Below are 14,172 nucleotides of genomic sequence, written 5' to 3' on the forward strand. Positions count from 1 at the left end.
GTGGGGTCTGATCACGATGAGGGGCAAAGGGGCAGAGAGATCACTGGGTGTTTACAAACAAACTTGTTGGGCTGGGAGGAAATAGTCCTGCTCCAATTGGCCCACAAGCAGTTAATGTAAAAGCACTTTAGCTGACGGAAGCAGCCCTCTTGCCTCCTCTTAACCAGCTGGGTTTCCTGAGGTCATGTGGTTAAAAAGAGAATCACTGTTAAAATAGAGGCACACAGCCTTCTTGAAGGTTTCAATGACCAGCCCATCTCCTGCATGCAGATTAGTTGCCTGCCCTTCATCCTGCTTCTGGTAAAACTGGAAGTGAGTTGATTCGAGGCAGGTTGAGTTTCTGGGTTCAGACTTTTCTTTTTTTTTAAACTTCTCACCTGAACCAAACCTGCCTCCTGTGTGGGGTTTAATTATCCCTGCAAAGGTTTAATGAGTTAGACTTTTGGGTCATTTTCTAATTAGTGCTCCTTGCACAGTTTTCACATATTGACTCACAGGTGAAATGTAAAGAGCGTGGATCCTGACAGCTGCATGGGTGCCAATGCAAATTGTAAGTGCCTGCAGCAGACACGTGTCCCCTGTGCGATCGTGCAGTGGAGACAGGTAGACAGTGTGTCTGTCGCTGCTACACCTCAACTGAATTAGTTCCAGAAATAAAAACAAAAAAACTGCGGATGCTGGAAATCCAAAATAAAAACAAAAACAGAATTACCTGGAAAAACTCAGCAGGTCTGGCAGCATCGGCGGAGAAGAAAAGAGTTGACGTTTCGGGTCCTCATGACCCTTCGACAGAACAGAATGTGTGGCTATTATGTGGCATGGGACAAGGGGGCTAGGTGTCTCTTGACCTGCTAATAATTCTCCAATTTGCTGTGCAGGACAAGGATTCAATGCCAAGGAGAAGTCCAAAACAGGAGGAGGAATGACTGAGAGTCATCATGCTTTTGGAGCAGGAGGCTACGAAGATAGCTGGAGGACAGGGAGGGTGCTCCGTTACAGATGGCGAGGCTGCACTTGCCAGCCAGCAGAGTGAGGATGCCTCCCAGCTGGTACTGAGGCATTAACACAACAGAGACATGCATGAAATTGTAGTTTCCTAATAGACTGGGCTGCTCCTTAATGTCTTTTTTGTGGTTCTCCACCTGCAGATCATTGCCGCAGGCTGAGAGGGACAAAGCCAATCGTGCCAACAGGTGGCTCCACCTCCGATGAAGATAAAGAACAGCCAGAGGATGCCTTGTCATCTACCCGTCTCCCATCCCCCACCAGCGCAGTTACCCTCACACGCGTTTCCAAAAGGTTCTTGTGTAGAATTGGGGGCACACGCTTGTGATCGCTTCACAGACACGCCCCAACAGTTGAGGGAGGCTGCATCATCCAAGGTCCCTGACAGTGGGAGGGCTGTTGGAGATCAGGCCCATGCTGAGCTCCTACTGATTACGAACCTCTGGTCTCAGCGACAAAAGGCCACTGGAGATACAGAGGCAGACAGGGGAACACCTGGCAGAGGTGCCAGAGTCGATACAGAACTTTGCACAGGCGGTGGAAGAGTCTATCTACTCCTCGGCTTCTGCCATGTCTCCACTATCTGAGCACATGGCTTCCACCACGGAGAGGTTGGCAACTGCCGTGGAGAGTCAGGTCTAGGATAGGTTCCGTATGTGCGAGGATCTACATTCTGTCTCTTGGTCTATGGGTTAGTGGCTGGGCAAGAGGGGAATGAGGCACGTGGACCTCCCTCCAGGTGCCCCTTCTCCTCAAGGGAAACACGAAGGCGCTCAATTTGCACGCAGAGGGCAAAGGCGTGCCAATCGGCTGCCCCACAGCACCCCCCCCCCCCCTTCAGGGCACTCCTACGGTGAGAGGCTGCTCCTCAGACCTTCTGCCAGTGACCCCTGTGACCCCAGTAGGTGAGGCCAAGGAAGGTGGCCCCTGCATGCCTGCATCGGCCCCCCCCCCCGGTAGGCCAGGCCCTCAAGGCCATGGACCACCAGAGGAAGGTCGCCAAGGTCATCATACAAGCATCCCCCCTCGGTCTCGTCCCTCCTCATCAGCTGCTGACGCTGGGATTGCACCAAGGCTTAGTGGTCACAAAAGGAAAGTTAAGTAGTATTGAGGGCACAGAGGTGCTGGGACACAGTTACTGTACGCACATGTATGTAGATATCACAATATATTTTAACAGCAGAAGACTGCAGATGCTGGACATCTGAAATGAAACCAGAAAATGCTGGGAAAACTCAGCAGGTCTGGCAGCACCAGGGGAGAGAGAAACAGAGATAAAGGGCAGAATTTTCCATAAATGAAATTGAGCGCGTTGGCAGATGGTTTTGGCAGTGCGCACCCCGCTGTCCGGGATGGTGGGAACTCACGTCCGGTTCTACGCGTGGAGCCTCATTAATTCTGCAAGGGCACACACCAGTTCAAATCACCTGGCGGGTCAGGAGCTGATTCGTCTGCCCGACGTCAGCGGCCGGGTTCGAAGGTCAGGATGACGTATTTAAAGGCCACTCGCTCCAGCCCAGCCGAGGTGCCTGGCAGCCAAAAGAGGTAGGCCCAGGGCTTGAAGAAGGCAGCACCCCGCTTCCCGCACCAGGGCCTCCAGGTCTTGATCAGAGGGGTTCAGGCACAAAGGTAAGTGATCCATCTCAGGGATGGCCGCAGGAAGCATGGCTGCCTCACCCCTCTAGCATGGCAGGCCATCGCAGAGCGGGTCAGCGCGGCTGGGAACCACGCCCGGAAGAGGAAGAGGATGAATGACCTCACCCGCTCCGCCAGGGTAAGTCATCCTTCAACACCCTCCAATATCAAACTCTCCCCGTGGCATCACCCACTCAAATGGCTCCTCTCTTCAGGGGTTTCAAGCAACCATTAGCGGGTGACACGTATCAACACTCGTTCTCTCATCGAGACGTTCACATCACCAACATCCCATCTACCATGTTGCTCACACTCCACCCCCTGGCCCTTCTGGGGAGGGCTAACCACACACAGGGGACATGCACCTCACCCAAACTCCGCTCCATCCCTTCTCATCACAAGCCTTTCCTTCTTCTTCGTACAGGCCAAGCTGGCGCACAACAGGCCCAAGAGAGCGTAGACCGGGGGAGGGTCTCTTGGCATCCTCGCCCTCTGTGAATTGGAGGAGGCTGGAGCCGAGCTGGCTGGGGATGACAGGGATTACTCCTGTGGGGAAGGGGAGATCGGCCTCTCCAACCAAACTAGTACGGCTCACAGCTCCACCAGCACATCAAATCCTGACAGTCACAGGGACTCACATGCAGTCTCACCTCGCTCATGCTCGTTAATTGAAACCCTATTTTCTAGGCACCAGCAGATTGAGCCCACCCAACCAGTCCAGCACCAGCGTGAGCACCCGACTTCATCTGAAGGGGAAACTCCAGGAGAACTGTCACGGCACTCACAGACACACTCCACCAGCTCAGGGACACACACATCAGTGGGGCACAGCTGCAGATTAGGCTCGGGTTCACCTTCTGGGGAACACCTCACTGACAGGTCCCCGCAGCAGTAGGAGGCAGGGACAGCCCAGGTCTCCGACACTCGGAGGGCTGCAGGAGACCAGCCACCGGCTCGGTCCGAGTCAGATGATGAGCCTCTGGGAGCAGCTGCCAGATCTATGCTGGAGATGTGACAACAGGCAGCGGAACACCAAGCAGAGATTCGGCAGTCACTCAGCAGACTAGAGCGAACGATGGAGGAGTCCATCTGCGTTCTGCCTGATGTTGTGGCTCTGACAAGCAAGTGCCTCAAGGTCACCATGGGAAGGCTGACAATCACCAGGGAGACCTTGGTCCAGCAGCTCTGGCCCAATTTGCACTCAGCCCTGCACTCCATTGGCCACTCACCCTGGTGGGCACCATCAGGATGTAGGTGACATGGGGACGAGGCAACTTGACCACCCTCCAGCTGCACCATCTCCTGAAGGAGTCAGGGCCGGGTCCTCGGCGCCCACAGGGAGGGTAAGCTTCAGCCAGAAACCCCTGGGCCTCCTCTCAGGACACCCCAAGGGTGTGCCAGCTGCTCACAGACCCCTCTGCCTGTGGCACCCATCCACTTCAGCTTCTCAAGCCGCTGAAGGTTCTTCTGCCCCTGAGCAGGTGACCCTTATTAGGCCGTGGTCATCCAGGCCTCGGGCCACCAGTGGACGCCCGCCAAGGTTATCACAGACATCAGGACGTAGCAGTCAGCAGGCTAACTCCACCTCTGCTGCAGATGTGGGGGCTGAACCCAGACATAGCGCTAGAGTTAGGAAAGCGATGTCACTTTAGATCACGGGTGTGCTAGACATATAATTAAACTGCACTTTTGTGAATATATTTGATGGTTATGTGAACGTTCCTGTCAACTGAAGGCGTTGTGATTTTGTACTTTAGAATCCTCTTATTTCGAGGTTTAGCCTTTCTCGCACTCAGTGATAGTGTCCCACTGTGAGACTCCTTCCTCCATGGTGTGATCACACTCATACTAACCCTCAGCAGCCTCGTGAGGTTCCTGGGCCTCCGGAATTTCATCCTCTGATGAGCTCTCATCCTCCTCCATGTCACCCTCTGGCAGGAGGTCACCTCCTTGCATAACTAGATTGTGAAGGGTGCAACACACTGCGGTGATGCGAAAACCCTGTCGGGAGTGTATTGGAGCGAGCCCCCGAATGGTCTAAGCATCTGAAACGCGTCTTCAGAAGCTCCATGGTCTGCTCTATAAGGGAGTGTGTGGAGCTGTGAGCAGCGTTGTACCTCTCCGTGGAACGACTCTGAGGGCGATGCATCAGTGTCATCAGCCAGCACTTCAGTGGGTTCCCCTTATTCCCAGGCAGCCATCCCTGCAGATGTAATGGCCCCTCAAAAATTCCACGCACCCGGGAGTGACTCAGGATGTAGAATCATGGCAACTCCCAGGGTATCGTGCAAAATCGTGCAGTATGTGCTTCCAGTGATCACACACCAGTTGTACACTGATGGAATGATCGCTCTTGTGGTTTATAAACATTAGGGGCTGCTGCATGGAGCCTGTATAGCCACATGTATGCCGTCTATTGCACTCTGCACTCTGAGATGGTGGCAAAGCCAGTGACTCTCGCAGCCTGGCTGTCTTCATCCAGAGCAAACCTGACATAATGATGGACCTTCCTATAAGGGGCATCTGTGACCTCCATTGTGCATCGATGTGTTGCGGACTGAGAGATATAGGTCGCCTGTTGATCCTTGGAAAGAAACAGTGGTAAAGAAATTGAGCGCTGTGGTTGCCTTCAAAGGCACTGGCAAGAGATGCCCTCCAACTCCATGTGGCATCAGATCTCAATGAAGAATGTGGCATATGTGATGTACCAGAACTCGGGACAAGCACAGACATGCACAGCATTGCCTCTCACTCATTTGTAAATAAGAGACTCTTCTGTTATAAATCCTAGGTCTGGCAAGTCACCCCAGTTGTCTGGGTCTCTCCTCATGACCCTCCTGTTCATGCTGTGGCTCCGCTTGACCATGTTCCCCCTGCTGGAGCTATGCGCGGAGTCGCCTCTCCCTCCTCCGCCTCCTCCATTGCATTAGGACCCTGACAAAGGTAGCATTGAGCCCTGGATCCATATCTGCTTTTGCCTTCTCTATGAAAGGAAACATTGAAGACATTAATGATTCAAGGGGCAAGAAAGTGAAGATCAGAGGATGACACGATTGGAGACTGTAAGGGTCCAAAGTTTTTCCTGTCCTACTTGCATGGTGGCTGATGCCGCCTTGTCCCTGAGACACTAGCACACACACTGAGGTGACCAAGATGACATCGCAGATATGTAACATCTTGAGCCCTGCGTGGGATGCTAAAATTTAAATGAGATGATTGACCCAACCTCGCTCTGTGCTCCAATCTCTGATGTGGCACATTAATGACCATTCAGTTGAAGTGGATGCCCTTTGGCCCATTAGGAGTGTCAATTCTGGTGAATGTGTGTCAGGCCTTCATTGATGGAATGTCATATATGATACAGCTGTGACTCCCTCACTATTGCCTGCATTCCCAAATTCTACATTCTTGAGATGCAGCGACTGTGATGTGTAGCCACTGAGTTCTGAGTAGCCCTTTAACAGCGCTAGTGAAGCTATTGGCTTTCAGCGACTTTTAATGTAAGGAGGCCTTTCTCTTTTCTAAGCAGAATCCTTCTCATTCCTGTGGCAACAAGAGGTTAGAGGGCAACCCCAAAAAGGCCCCCCCTTCATGTTCGTCCTTCCTCCTGACTGCCATTCCACAGCCTTACCTCCCCCTTGCCCCCACCCCAACCACTCCTCCCCTCATGTTCTTCAACCCCACCCTCGCCTCAGAGCCCACCCCTGGTTGAAATGCTCGTCTCTGAAAGTGGAGGCCGGCATGAGTACCACAGCACAGCGATGTTCCTCGGGACAACGTGGGCAAAGACCAGGAGCAGACCAACCCTCCAGCCCCAGCAGAGTGGTGCTCATCGATACAAGACTGGCGCAGCGCTATGGCAGGGAGGTTATGTCTGTTCTACTCACCTCGGAGTCACCAGCAAACTGAAGCTCTGACTTGCGCACGTCACCCCTTTTCAAATGGGTTTGAGGCCGATGGGATTTCCCGCTGGTGTGGCGCAAGATTGGAAGGCATGGCAAGATTCCAGCGAGCAGCTGTTTCAATGAGCATTCATGACATGTTAATGAGTACAAATGGGGTTCGCGACCTACTAGTCAGCGGAATAACTGACCCACTAGAAACATACCTTCAGGAGAATTGCTACCTGTTTTAAGAGGTTTTAACGATGGCAATTTGCGGCTTTTTGCCTGCTGCTCCCACCCACCATGAGACCTGCTAAGAGTCATATTGGACTTGGAGGATCAACTCTGTTTCTCGCTCCACCATTGCTGCTGAGCTTTTCCAGCATTTTCTGTTTTCATTTCACAATATATTTTGGTCACTTGACTAGCATGTGCATTCTGAGCTTGTGCCGGGATGTCCTCCTTTGGAGGAGGTATTGTTTTGTCATTTTTCATGTTTGGCAGTTGGGTGGGTGAATGAAGTGGATTAAGGGACATCTCACCAAGGCAACAAGGTGGTGGAGTGTGAGAGGTCAGTCTTTATAAGATGCTAACCTGTGTAATCCGTGCAATTATCTAGGCAATGTGACATGGCTGAACATGTGACATCTGCTGGACTCCCCATAAATGACATGCCAAGGAGATTGGCCAAGGTCAATGATGGGTGTGAGAAGTGATGTGCTATCATGCAACCAAATCCTTGACAATGTAGGTCAGGAGCAGAGAGATGGCTCATGGTGGTTTCATTGACTTGAGTGTCAGTGCAATGCCAGTATCTTCGGGGAGAGTCATCTCTTTTCATCCCATGTGAGAACGGTCCACACCCCTTGGTCTTCTCATGGTAGAAGGTTGTGTGCAGTGAGGTAGCTTCAGATGGAGGCTGGCAGAGATGGGCGCCCAGTCAGAGCAGGCAATGGTTTGAAATGATAGTCAGGTAAGTGCACCATTCTTGTACAAAATAATTGAAAATGAGATCATCCTTGGCATGTCTCTCATGGCCTTGACATTATGGGACAGCAGCATGTAATCTCCAGCATGGTAGCAGTTTCATGGCAGCCATGTCGATGGATGCTAACATTGTGACCCTGCAGCTGGAGCCCATCCACCTCCACCCTCTGTCACTCGAGTTTCTTTCCATTTCCCCTGAACCTCCCAACATCGCCCTGCCCCATCCCCCAATCATGCTGGAGCACCAACCTTCACCCTTGACCCAAAGTCACTGACGCTCGATTTTCCATCTCTCGCCCTTGACCTGCGTGCTGGTCATCCTGAATCATTCCTTTATCATCCTTCACCTATTATCGCTTTCCCTTGACCCTCCTTCAGGGGCCATTGACTTGCCCACTGCAGCTGGGCCTGCCCTGCTTGACATCCTTACCCTGACTGCTGACCCGTCATAGCTGTTGCAGCTGCCTCCCTTGGACGAACAGGACACGACCTGCTGCAACAATAGACCCCGCTCTATAGGCAGGGGCCTGGCTCCCTTTGGGCACCTCCTACCCTCAAATTTACTGTCACCTGGAGGACCCGAGCACCAATCCACCCTATTGCCAGCCCAACTGCTGGGCTGTGTGAGTATCCCAGCACCACACTCTCCACCCGCTTCCTCTCCCTCATCATTATCGCTACTGGACCGTCTATCTTCACCTGGTCCCATCCCCTGCGTCGCTGAGTTAGAGAAACCTCACCTCAGGTCCAAAGATTGAACAACCTCGCCCGATGCTCACCATCTTTAAGCTGTCAGGAAACACGAGCACGAGGTAAGCTAACTGACTTAATCTTGAAGGTCGGGCTTAACTCGGTGCACTTCCCAAATAATGGGGCAGAATCTGTTGAAACTCCCAGGAGTGGGGAAAGAGGCAGGCAGGGGCACTTAACTGTGCAGGAGGCGAATGTCAGCTTCTTGGTGGCAGGTTGAAAGTTGAGGAGTAAGTTGGCGGCCGATTAAAGGTGGATCACGGTTTCTGATGGCCAGCAGCGGGAACCTATTTTTAATTCATTAGCATGTCATGCATACTCATTAAAACACATGGTCACCAGATTAAATTGTACCTTAGCGATTAAGTCGGCAGCAAACGCGGAACACGTGTCTTCAGATTCACGACTGGTTAACGGTGGTACACAGCAGGTGAACTAGTCTTCCTGCTGGATTTGGAATGAGTAGGAGCTGCTTCTCTTGTATGGAGAACTTTGTTAAACCAGGGGAGAGGAGGCTGAGTTGTTGCCTTGAGCTCGGGTGGTAGCTGTCCAGGGAGGTGGGGGAAGGGCTGTCCGAGGGAGAGAAGTTAGTGGCTGTCCAGGGAGGTGGGGGAAGGGCTGTCCGAGGGAGAGAGTCGATTGTGGTGGCCCTAAGGAGGGCTGTGGGGGCAAAGGGAAGGAGCTAGATGACAGGGCCAAGGTCAATCTCTGCCAAGGGCAGCAAATGCCTGATAAAAAGGAGATGGAAGGTGATTTAAGGCAAGTGAATGGTGAGGCCGGGAGAGTCAAAGGTAGCCAAGGGTGATAAAGAGAGGGTCAAGGTTGATGGTTGGCAGGTCAAGGGGTATGAGGTGCAGGTCCAGGGTGCGGGGTGGGGGTGGGGGTGCAGCTTGATGGTGACTGGGGGGCAGCTCTATGTTGACAGACAGTTGATCGAGGGTGATGGTGAGCGGTTCGAGAGTCATGGAAGCCAAGGCTAAGGTGATGGAGCGAGGGTTGAGGGTGCTGGAGGGAGGGTCGGAAATGATTGAGGGAGGGTGCAGGGTGATGGCGTGCAGCTCCAGGGATTCAAGTGTGGCAGGTGGGGAGTGGGTGCCAGCAGTTCAAGTTCAAAATCCTCCCCTCAGACAGGCAGAATGATGTTGGTGCTTTGCAGCGAGTGGACCTTGATCAGGTGCCATTTAAATATAGTGCTCAGACCTTTGACCACTGTGAGGTCGGCAACTTCCTGCCCACCCCCTCCACACAACTGGGTGGGCCCCTTGGTTGTCACAGCCAATTGGCTGCTCACCGCAGGTGACCAGCCCGCCTTGCCTTCGAGCAGTAATTCCATGTTCGGCCATTAGGACATTCACCTTTGCAACGAGGTTCCACCCAATGAGGATTCATGGTGTGCAAATGAATGGGAAACAGGTTCCTGCCACCGGACGATGTGTTGGCTGCTCCTCCCACTGACACACCAGCCACTTTATCACAAGAACTCAACCCGACATTGGGAGGCCGAGATTTTGGCTCCTGCCTAATTTAGGTTCATCACAAATCGCGCTCCAACAGGCCCCATTAAGTATCACCCATAAGGGTCAAGTACTTTATTTCTTACTTTCTAAATGCTTAACTCTGACTAATGATTGGGTCCCTTAACTCAAAACTGTTTATAAATAAGGCAGCTACAAATCAGAATAGACAGCAATCTTGGCCAAGGAATAAATATATCCACTGACAACTACCCAAAAATCACAAGGCCCTAAATTCCAAATAGGAAACATCCAAAATCACCAAAGTATTTAGTTTTTTAGAAAACAATAGTGCAACATTAAAATTATCACCACCATGCATTGGTACGAAATCTTAAGAATTCTACAATATGCTTGCAATAATGATTATTAATAACAGCGCACACATTATCAACAATAAAAAAATCATAAGTAATATCGAAAGGGAATAAGCAAACTTAACCAGGGATCTGTGTGGCAAAAAGATCTCTGACAAAGATTATTGGCAATTAAAAGTCAATCATAGCTTACGTACTAAAGGTTAGTCCCATATTTATTTTGTCACCTTTTATAAAAGCTGTCACTATAATAGTTTTATTTCTGAATTGTAATTTCTAGCTTATATCTATTTTAATGGAATGTATTATATTTTCATTTAGTATGTCAGTGCAGAATTCAAGGGAACTAAAGTACTCACTGTTAAAGTAAAAAGGACAGGCCCAACAAAGGTCCAGATGATCTCACTCTGAACGTTCAGCCAACAGTGATTGTCTGCTATGTATTTGTCGCCGGCAGTTGCTAGGGTGATGGCCACAATAAAAACTGGGAATCCTGAAGAAGAAATGTGGAAAATGTTTCCTGATTCTCATTAATAAGCATTTCCATCGCTTATTTTTTGTGCGCACTTAAGAAACTGAATTCCAATTTCCTAAATAGATTTCCTATTAGCCCCGTTATAAGCATAAGATTTCAGCACCTAGAAGAGGTTGATACAATCGACACAGCAAATACTTCACTGACGCTTTAACATTCAACGCAACATGGATGGTACAGTATGAAGTACAGGCACTAAACGCAGACACAAGGCTGGATGGTGGGCCATGCAAGCTGCAGTCAAGTATACAGGTCAGGCCTGTTGGAGCTGTGGGTTGGATATGTGTTAAAACCAGTGAGCGGGCCCACAAATGATTTGGGCCCATGTACAAGTGTGCAAGCCCTGTACATAAAATTTAAACCTCCATAAACAAAGAAGTGACACGCCCCATACACAAAAAGCAAGACCCTCCCCCATATGGTGAAAAGCCTCCTTCCTCCTTTCCACCACTCGTTTCCCCCCCCACCCCACCCCCCACCTCCCCGAACATAACAACATATTATTTCCTGGGCAAAAAGAGACCAGGGTGCATCTGATAACCTGAAACGTTAACTCTGTTTCTCCCTCTGCAGATGCTGCCTGAGCTGCTGAGTATTTCCAGCATTTTCAGTCTATTATTTCAGGTTTACAGCACCTGCAGTATTTGTTTCTAAAGCCGAGGTACATCTCATTTGCCATCTACCGTCCTGGTAGTCACATGATGCAATGATAATCGAGTTGTTAACCAATCTTGGAAATCAATCCTTACCAATTACTCTGCAACAGACCCAGACATGTGGGGAAGCACACAGGGGTGGATAGCTTTGGGAACTATAGCTCCAAGGTCACCTGTTGCACCCAAGATCTACAGATGCTACAGATCTAATGTCCCAAAATACTCCTATTTAAAGCCTGATTATTTTGCTCTCCCAATTTCTGTCTATCTTCCTGACTCGTGTTCTTCCAGTCCTTAATTTCTCTTGTGATTTTTCTCTCCCTCTCTATCCCAGCATTTGGAAGCATGAAGCAGTAGCCTTTTATTAACACAGCAATATTCCGGTTCCGCTGCACATAAGGGGCTAGCAATTCACAGGTGAATTTTTAAATATTATAATCTTTGTAATCTTTAAATATAATAAACATAATCCACTAGCTTGGATGAGTGCAGCTCCAACAACACTCAAGAAGCTTAACACCATTCAGGACAAAGCAGCCCGCTTGATTGGCACCACATTCACTCCCTCCACCACCGATGAACAGTGGCAGCAGTGGGTACCATCTACAACATGCACTGCAAGGACTCACCAAGGCTCCTTAGGCAACACCTTCAAAACCCACGACTGCTACCTGTTGAAGGACAAGGGCAGCAGACACATGGGAACACCACCACCTGGAAATTACCCTCCAAGCCACTCACCATCCTGACTTGAAAATATATCTCCGTTCCTTCACTGTCACTGGGTCGAAATCCTGGAATTTGCTCCCCAACAGCACTATGGGTGTACTTATACTACCACCTTCTCAAGGGCAATTAGGGATGGGCAATAAATGCTGGCTTAGCCAGTGATGCCCACATCCCATGAATGAATCAAAAGAAAGATACTAGTGCTCCCATAAATATAAACATCTGTATATTATATCAATGCGACGAACCCTTGAGGATATGGTTGGGATCTCTAAATTTGAACTTAACATTTTAATGATATTTTAGAAAGCTGTCACAAAGAAATAAGGAAAAAAAAACCTCATAAATTAATCCCAAGATTTGAAAAATACAATTTAAATAACTACCTGAGTACTTCCAAATAAAGGCATAACATAAACAGAATTACCTGGAAAAACTCAGCAGGTCTGGCAGCATCGGTGGAGAAGAAAAGAGTTGACGTTTGGGTCATGAGGACTCGAAACGTCAACTCTTTTCTTCTCCACCGATGCTGCCAGACCTGCTGAGTTTTTCCAGGTAATTCTGTTTTTGTTTTGGATTTCCAGCATCCGCAGTTTTTTTGTTTTTGTCAAAGGCATAACATGTTGGCTGACTAATTATATCCTTAACTAAACAAGATGAAGTTTTCACTAATCTCTTCTTCTTTTGGAATCTCCTACTTTACTTGAGGTTGCTACAATGCTGGCTGATCATCCTTCTCCATTTTCTCCCATTAGTTACCCCTTCCTCTTCCAATCCTGCTGCATTGAAGTCTCTCACCACTGCATGTCTCCATCTGGTCTTCCCCTTCTACCTGACAGTCCCATCTCCATCACTTGCCTCACCACATCTCCTCTCTCTCTCCAACAGGTAATCAGACCACTTCAATCTCTTCTCAGCTACTGTCTTCAATGCGCCTAAAATCTTCACACAACCCTCCATGTCCTGGTTCCTGATTTTGTCCTTTCTCATTACTCCATGCATTCATCTCAGCGTCTGTATCTCATTAGTATCCAGCTGTTGCTCCTCTCTTCTTGATTTTGCCTAAGTTTCTGCACTATATAACAAGGCCAGTCTCCCAACTATCTCATAGATTCTTCCTTTCGATTTCAGTGGTACTTTTCTATCATATAACACGACACTTCTTCCGTTATTCCAACCAGAGCTAATCTGTTGCTTAATTTCCATTTCCATACTTCCATTGTCTGCCACCACTGACCTCAGGCACTTGAAACTACTCATTTTCTTCAAGTCTTCACCCATAATCTTCATATCTTCACTCTGATTCTCCTCCTTAGGCTGTCATGAAGCTATTAATGTATATGTTATTGGAAAATGTTTTTCCTTTAAAATAGAGGTTGTGTATGTGGGTGTGTCTTAATTGAATTAAAGCCAGTTAGTCTGGGTGCTTTGATGTGTACTAGTTTTGAGATGTGAGAGAGGTAGAGTGTATTTGCATTTTTTGAATACAACATTCAAGAAGTGGAGTGAAATCTGGCACCTAGCTAGCAGAGACCAAGTAAAATGTTAATACTACTAATAAAGTTGCTACTATGAAAGGGGTTTTATTGTTAGAAGAGATGGAGTTCAAAGAAGCTGGTGATATAATGAGAATCTACATTCAATGAGCTGTGCCAGGTATAACAGACAGTAGTCTTTGTGTGTGCAAGACACAGGCAATGTAAGATCAAAGCAGCTGTAAGCTTCCAACTGTCTCCACAGGAACCAAAGTGAAAAGAATCTCATTTTGAATTCTTAAGGTGAAGATGCTTTGCCTGGTGTTTGGTTAAGTCCATGGGTTGCTGTTGCCTTAATGAAGATTAGTTTGGGAATTTGTTAAAAGTTATGATAGTAGTAATTTGTAGCCATGTGTATATTAATAAATGTCTCTTGTATTTTGATATAAAAACTCTCGAGAACTGGTGGTCTGATTGCTGAATTTAGAGTTGCATCTCAAACATACCACTTAAAAATATAGGTTATGACAGTTGTTTAAAGTTTCCCTCTGGGATTTTTAAATAACTCAGCTTTACCAACTGCTGGGTCATAACAGGCTCAAACTGAGTCCATAAATTGGGTTTTTGGTCTACTGATCTTCATACCCTGTCTTCCAATGTTTTTTTTCCAGATATTCAGGCATAT

General features: G+C 48.7%; 1 protein-coding gene across 1 annotated transcript in view; it reads right to left on the minus strand.

Moving 5' to 3' along the window:
* The window catches only part of LOC121281538, a 185,314-nt gene that overhangs the window by 108,568 nt on the left and 62,574 nt on the right, over window positions 1-14,172 (minus strand). Inside the window, exon 25 of the mRNA XM_041194487.1 lies at window positions 10,452-10,585. Coding sequence (XP_041050421.1) covers window positions 10,452-10,585 — 134 coding nt within the window. The remainder of the gene's footprint in view (window positions 1-10,451; window positions 10,586-14,172) is intronic.

The sequence above is a fragment of the Carcharodon carcharias genome, chromosome 8, assembly GCF_017639515.1.
Source record: "Carcharodon carcharias isolate sCarCar2 chromosome 8, sCarCar2.pri, whole genome shotgun sequence".
Lineage (NCBI taxonomy): Eukaryota > Metazoa > Chordata > Chondrichthyes > Lamniformes > Lamnidae > Carcharodon > Carcharodon carcharias.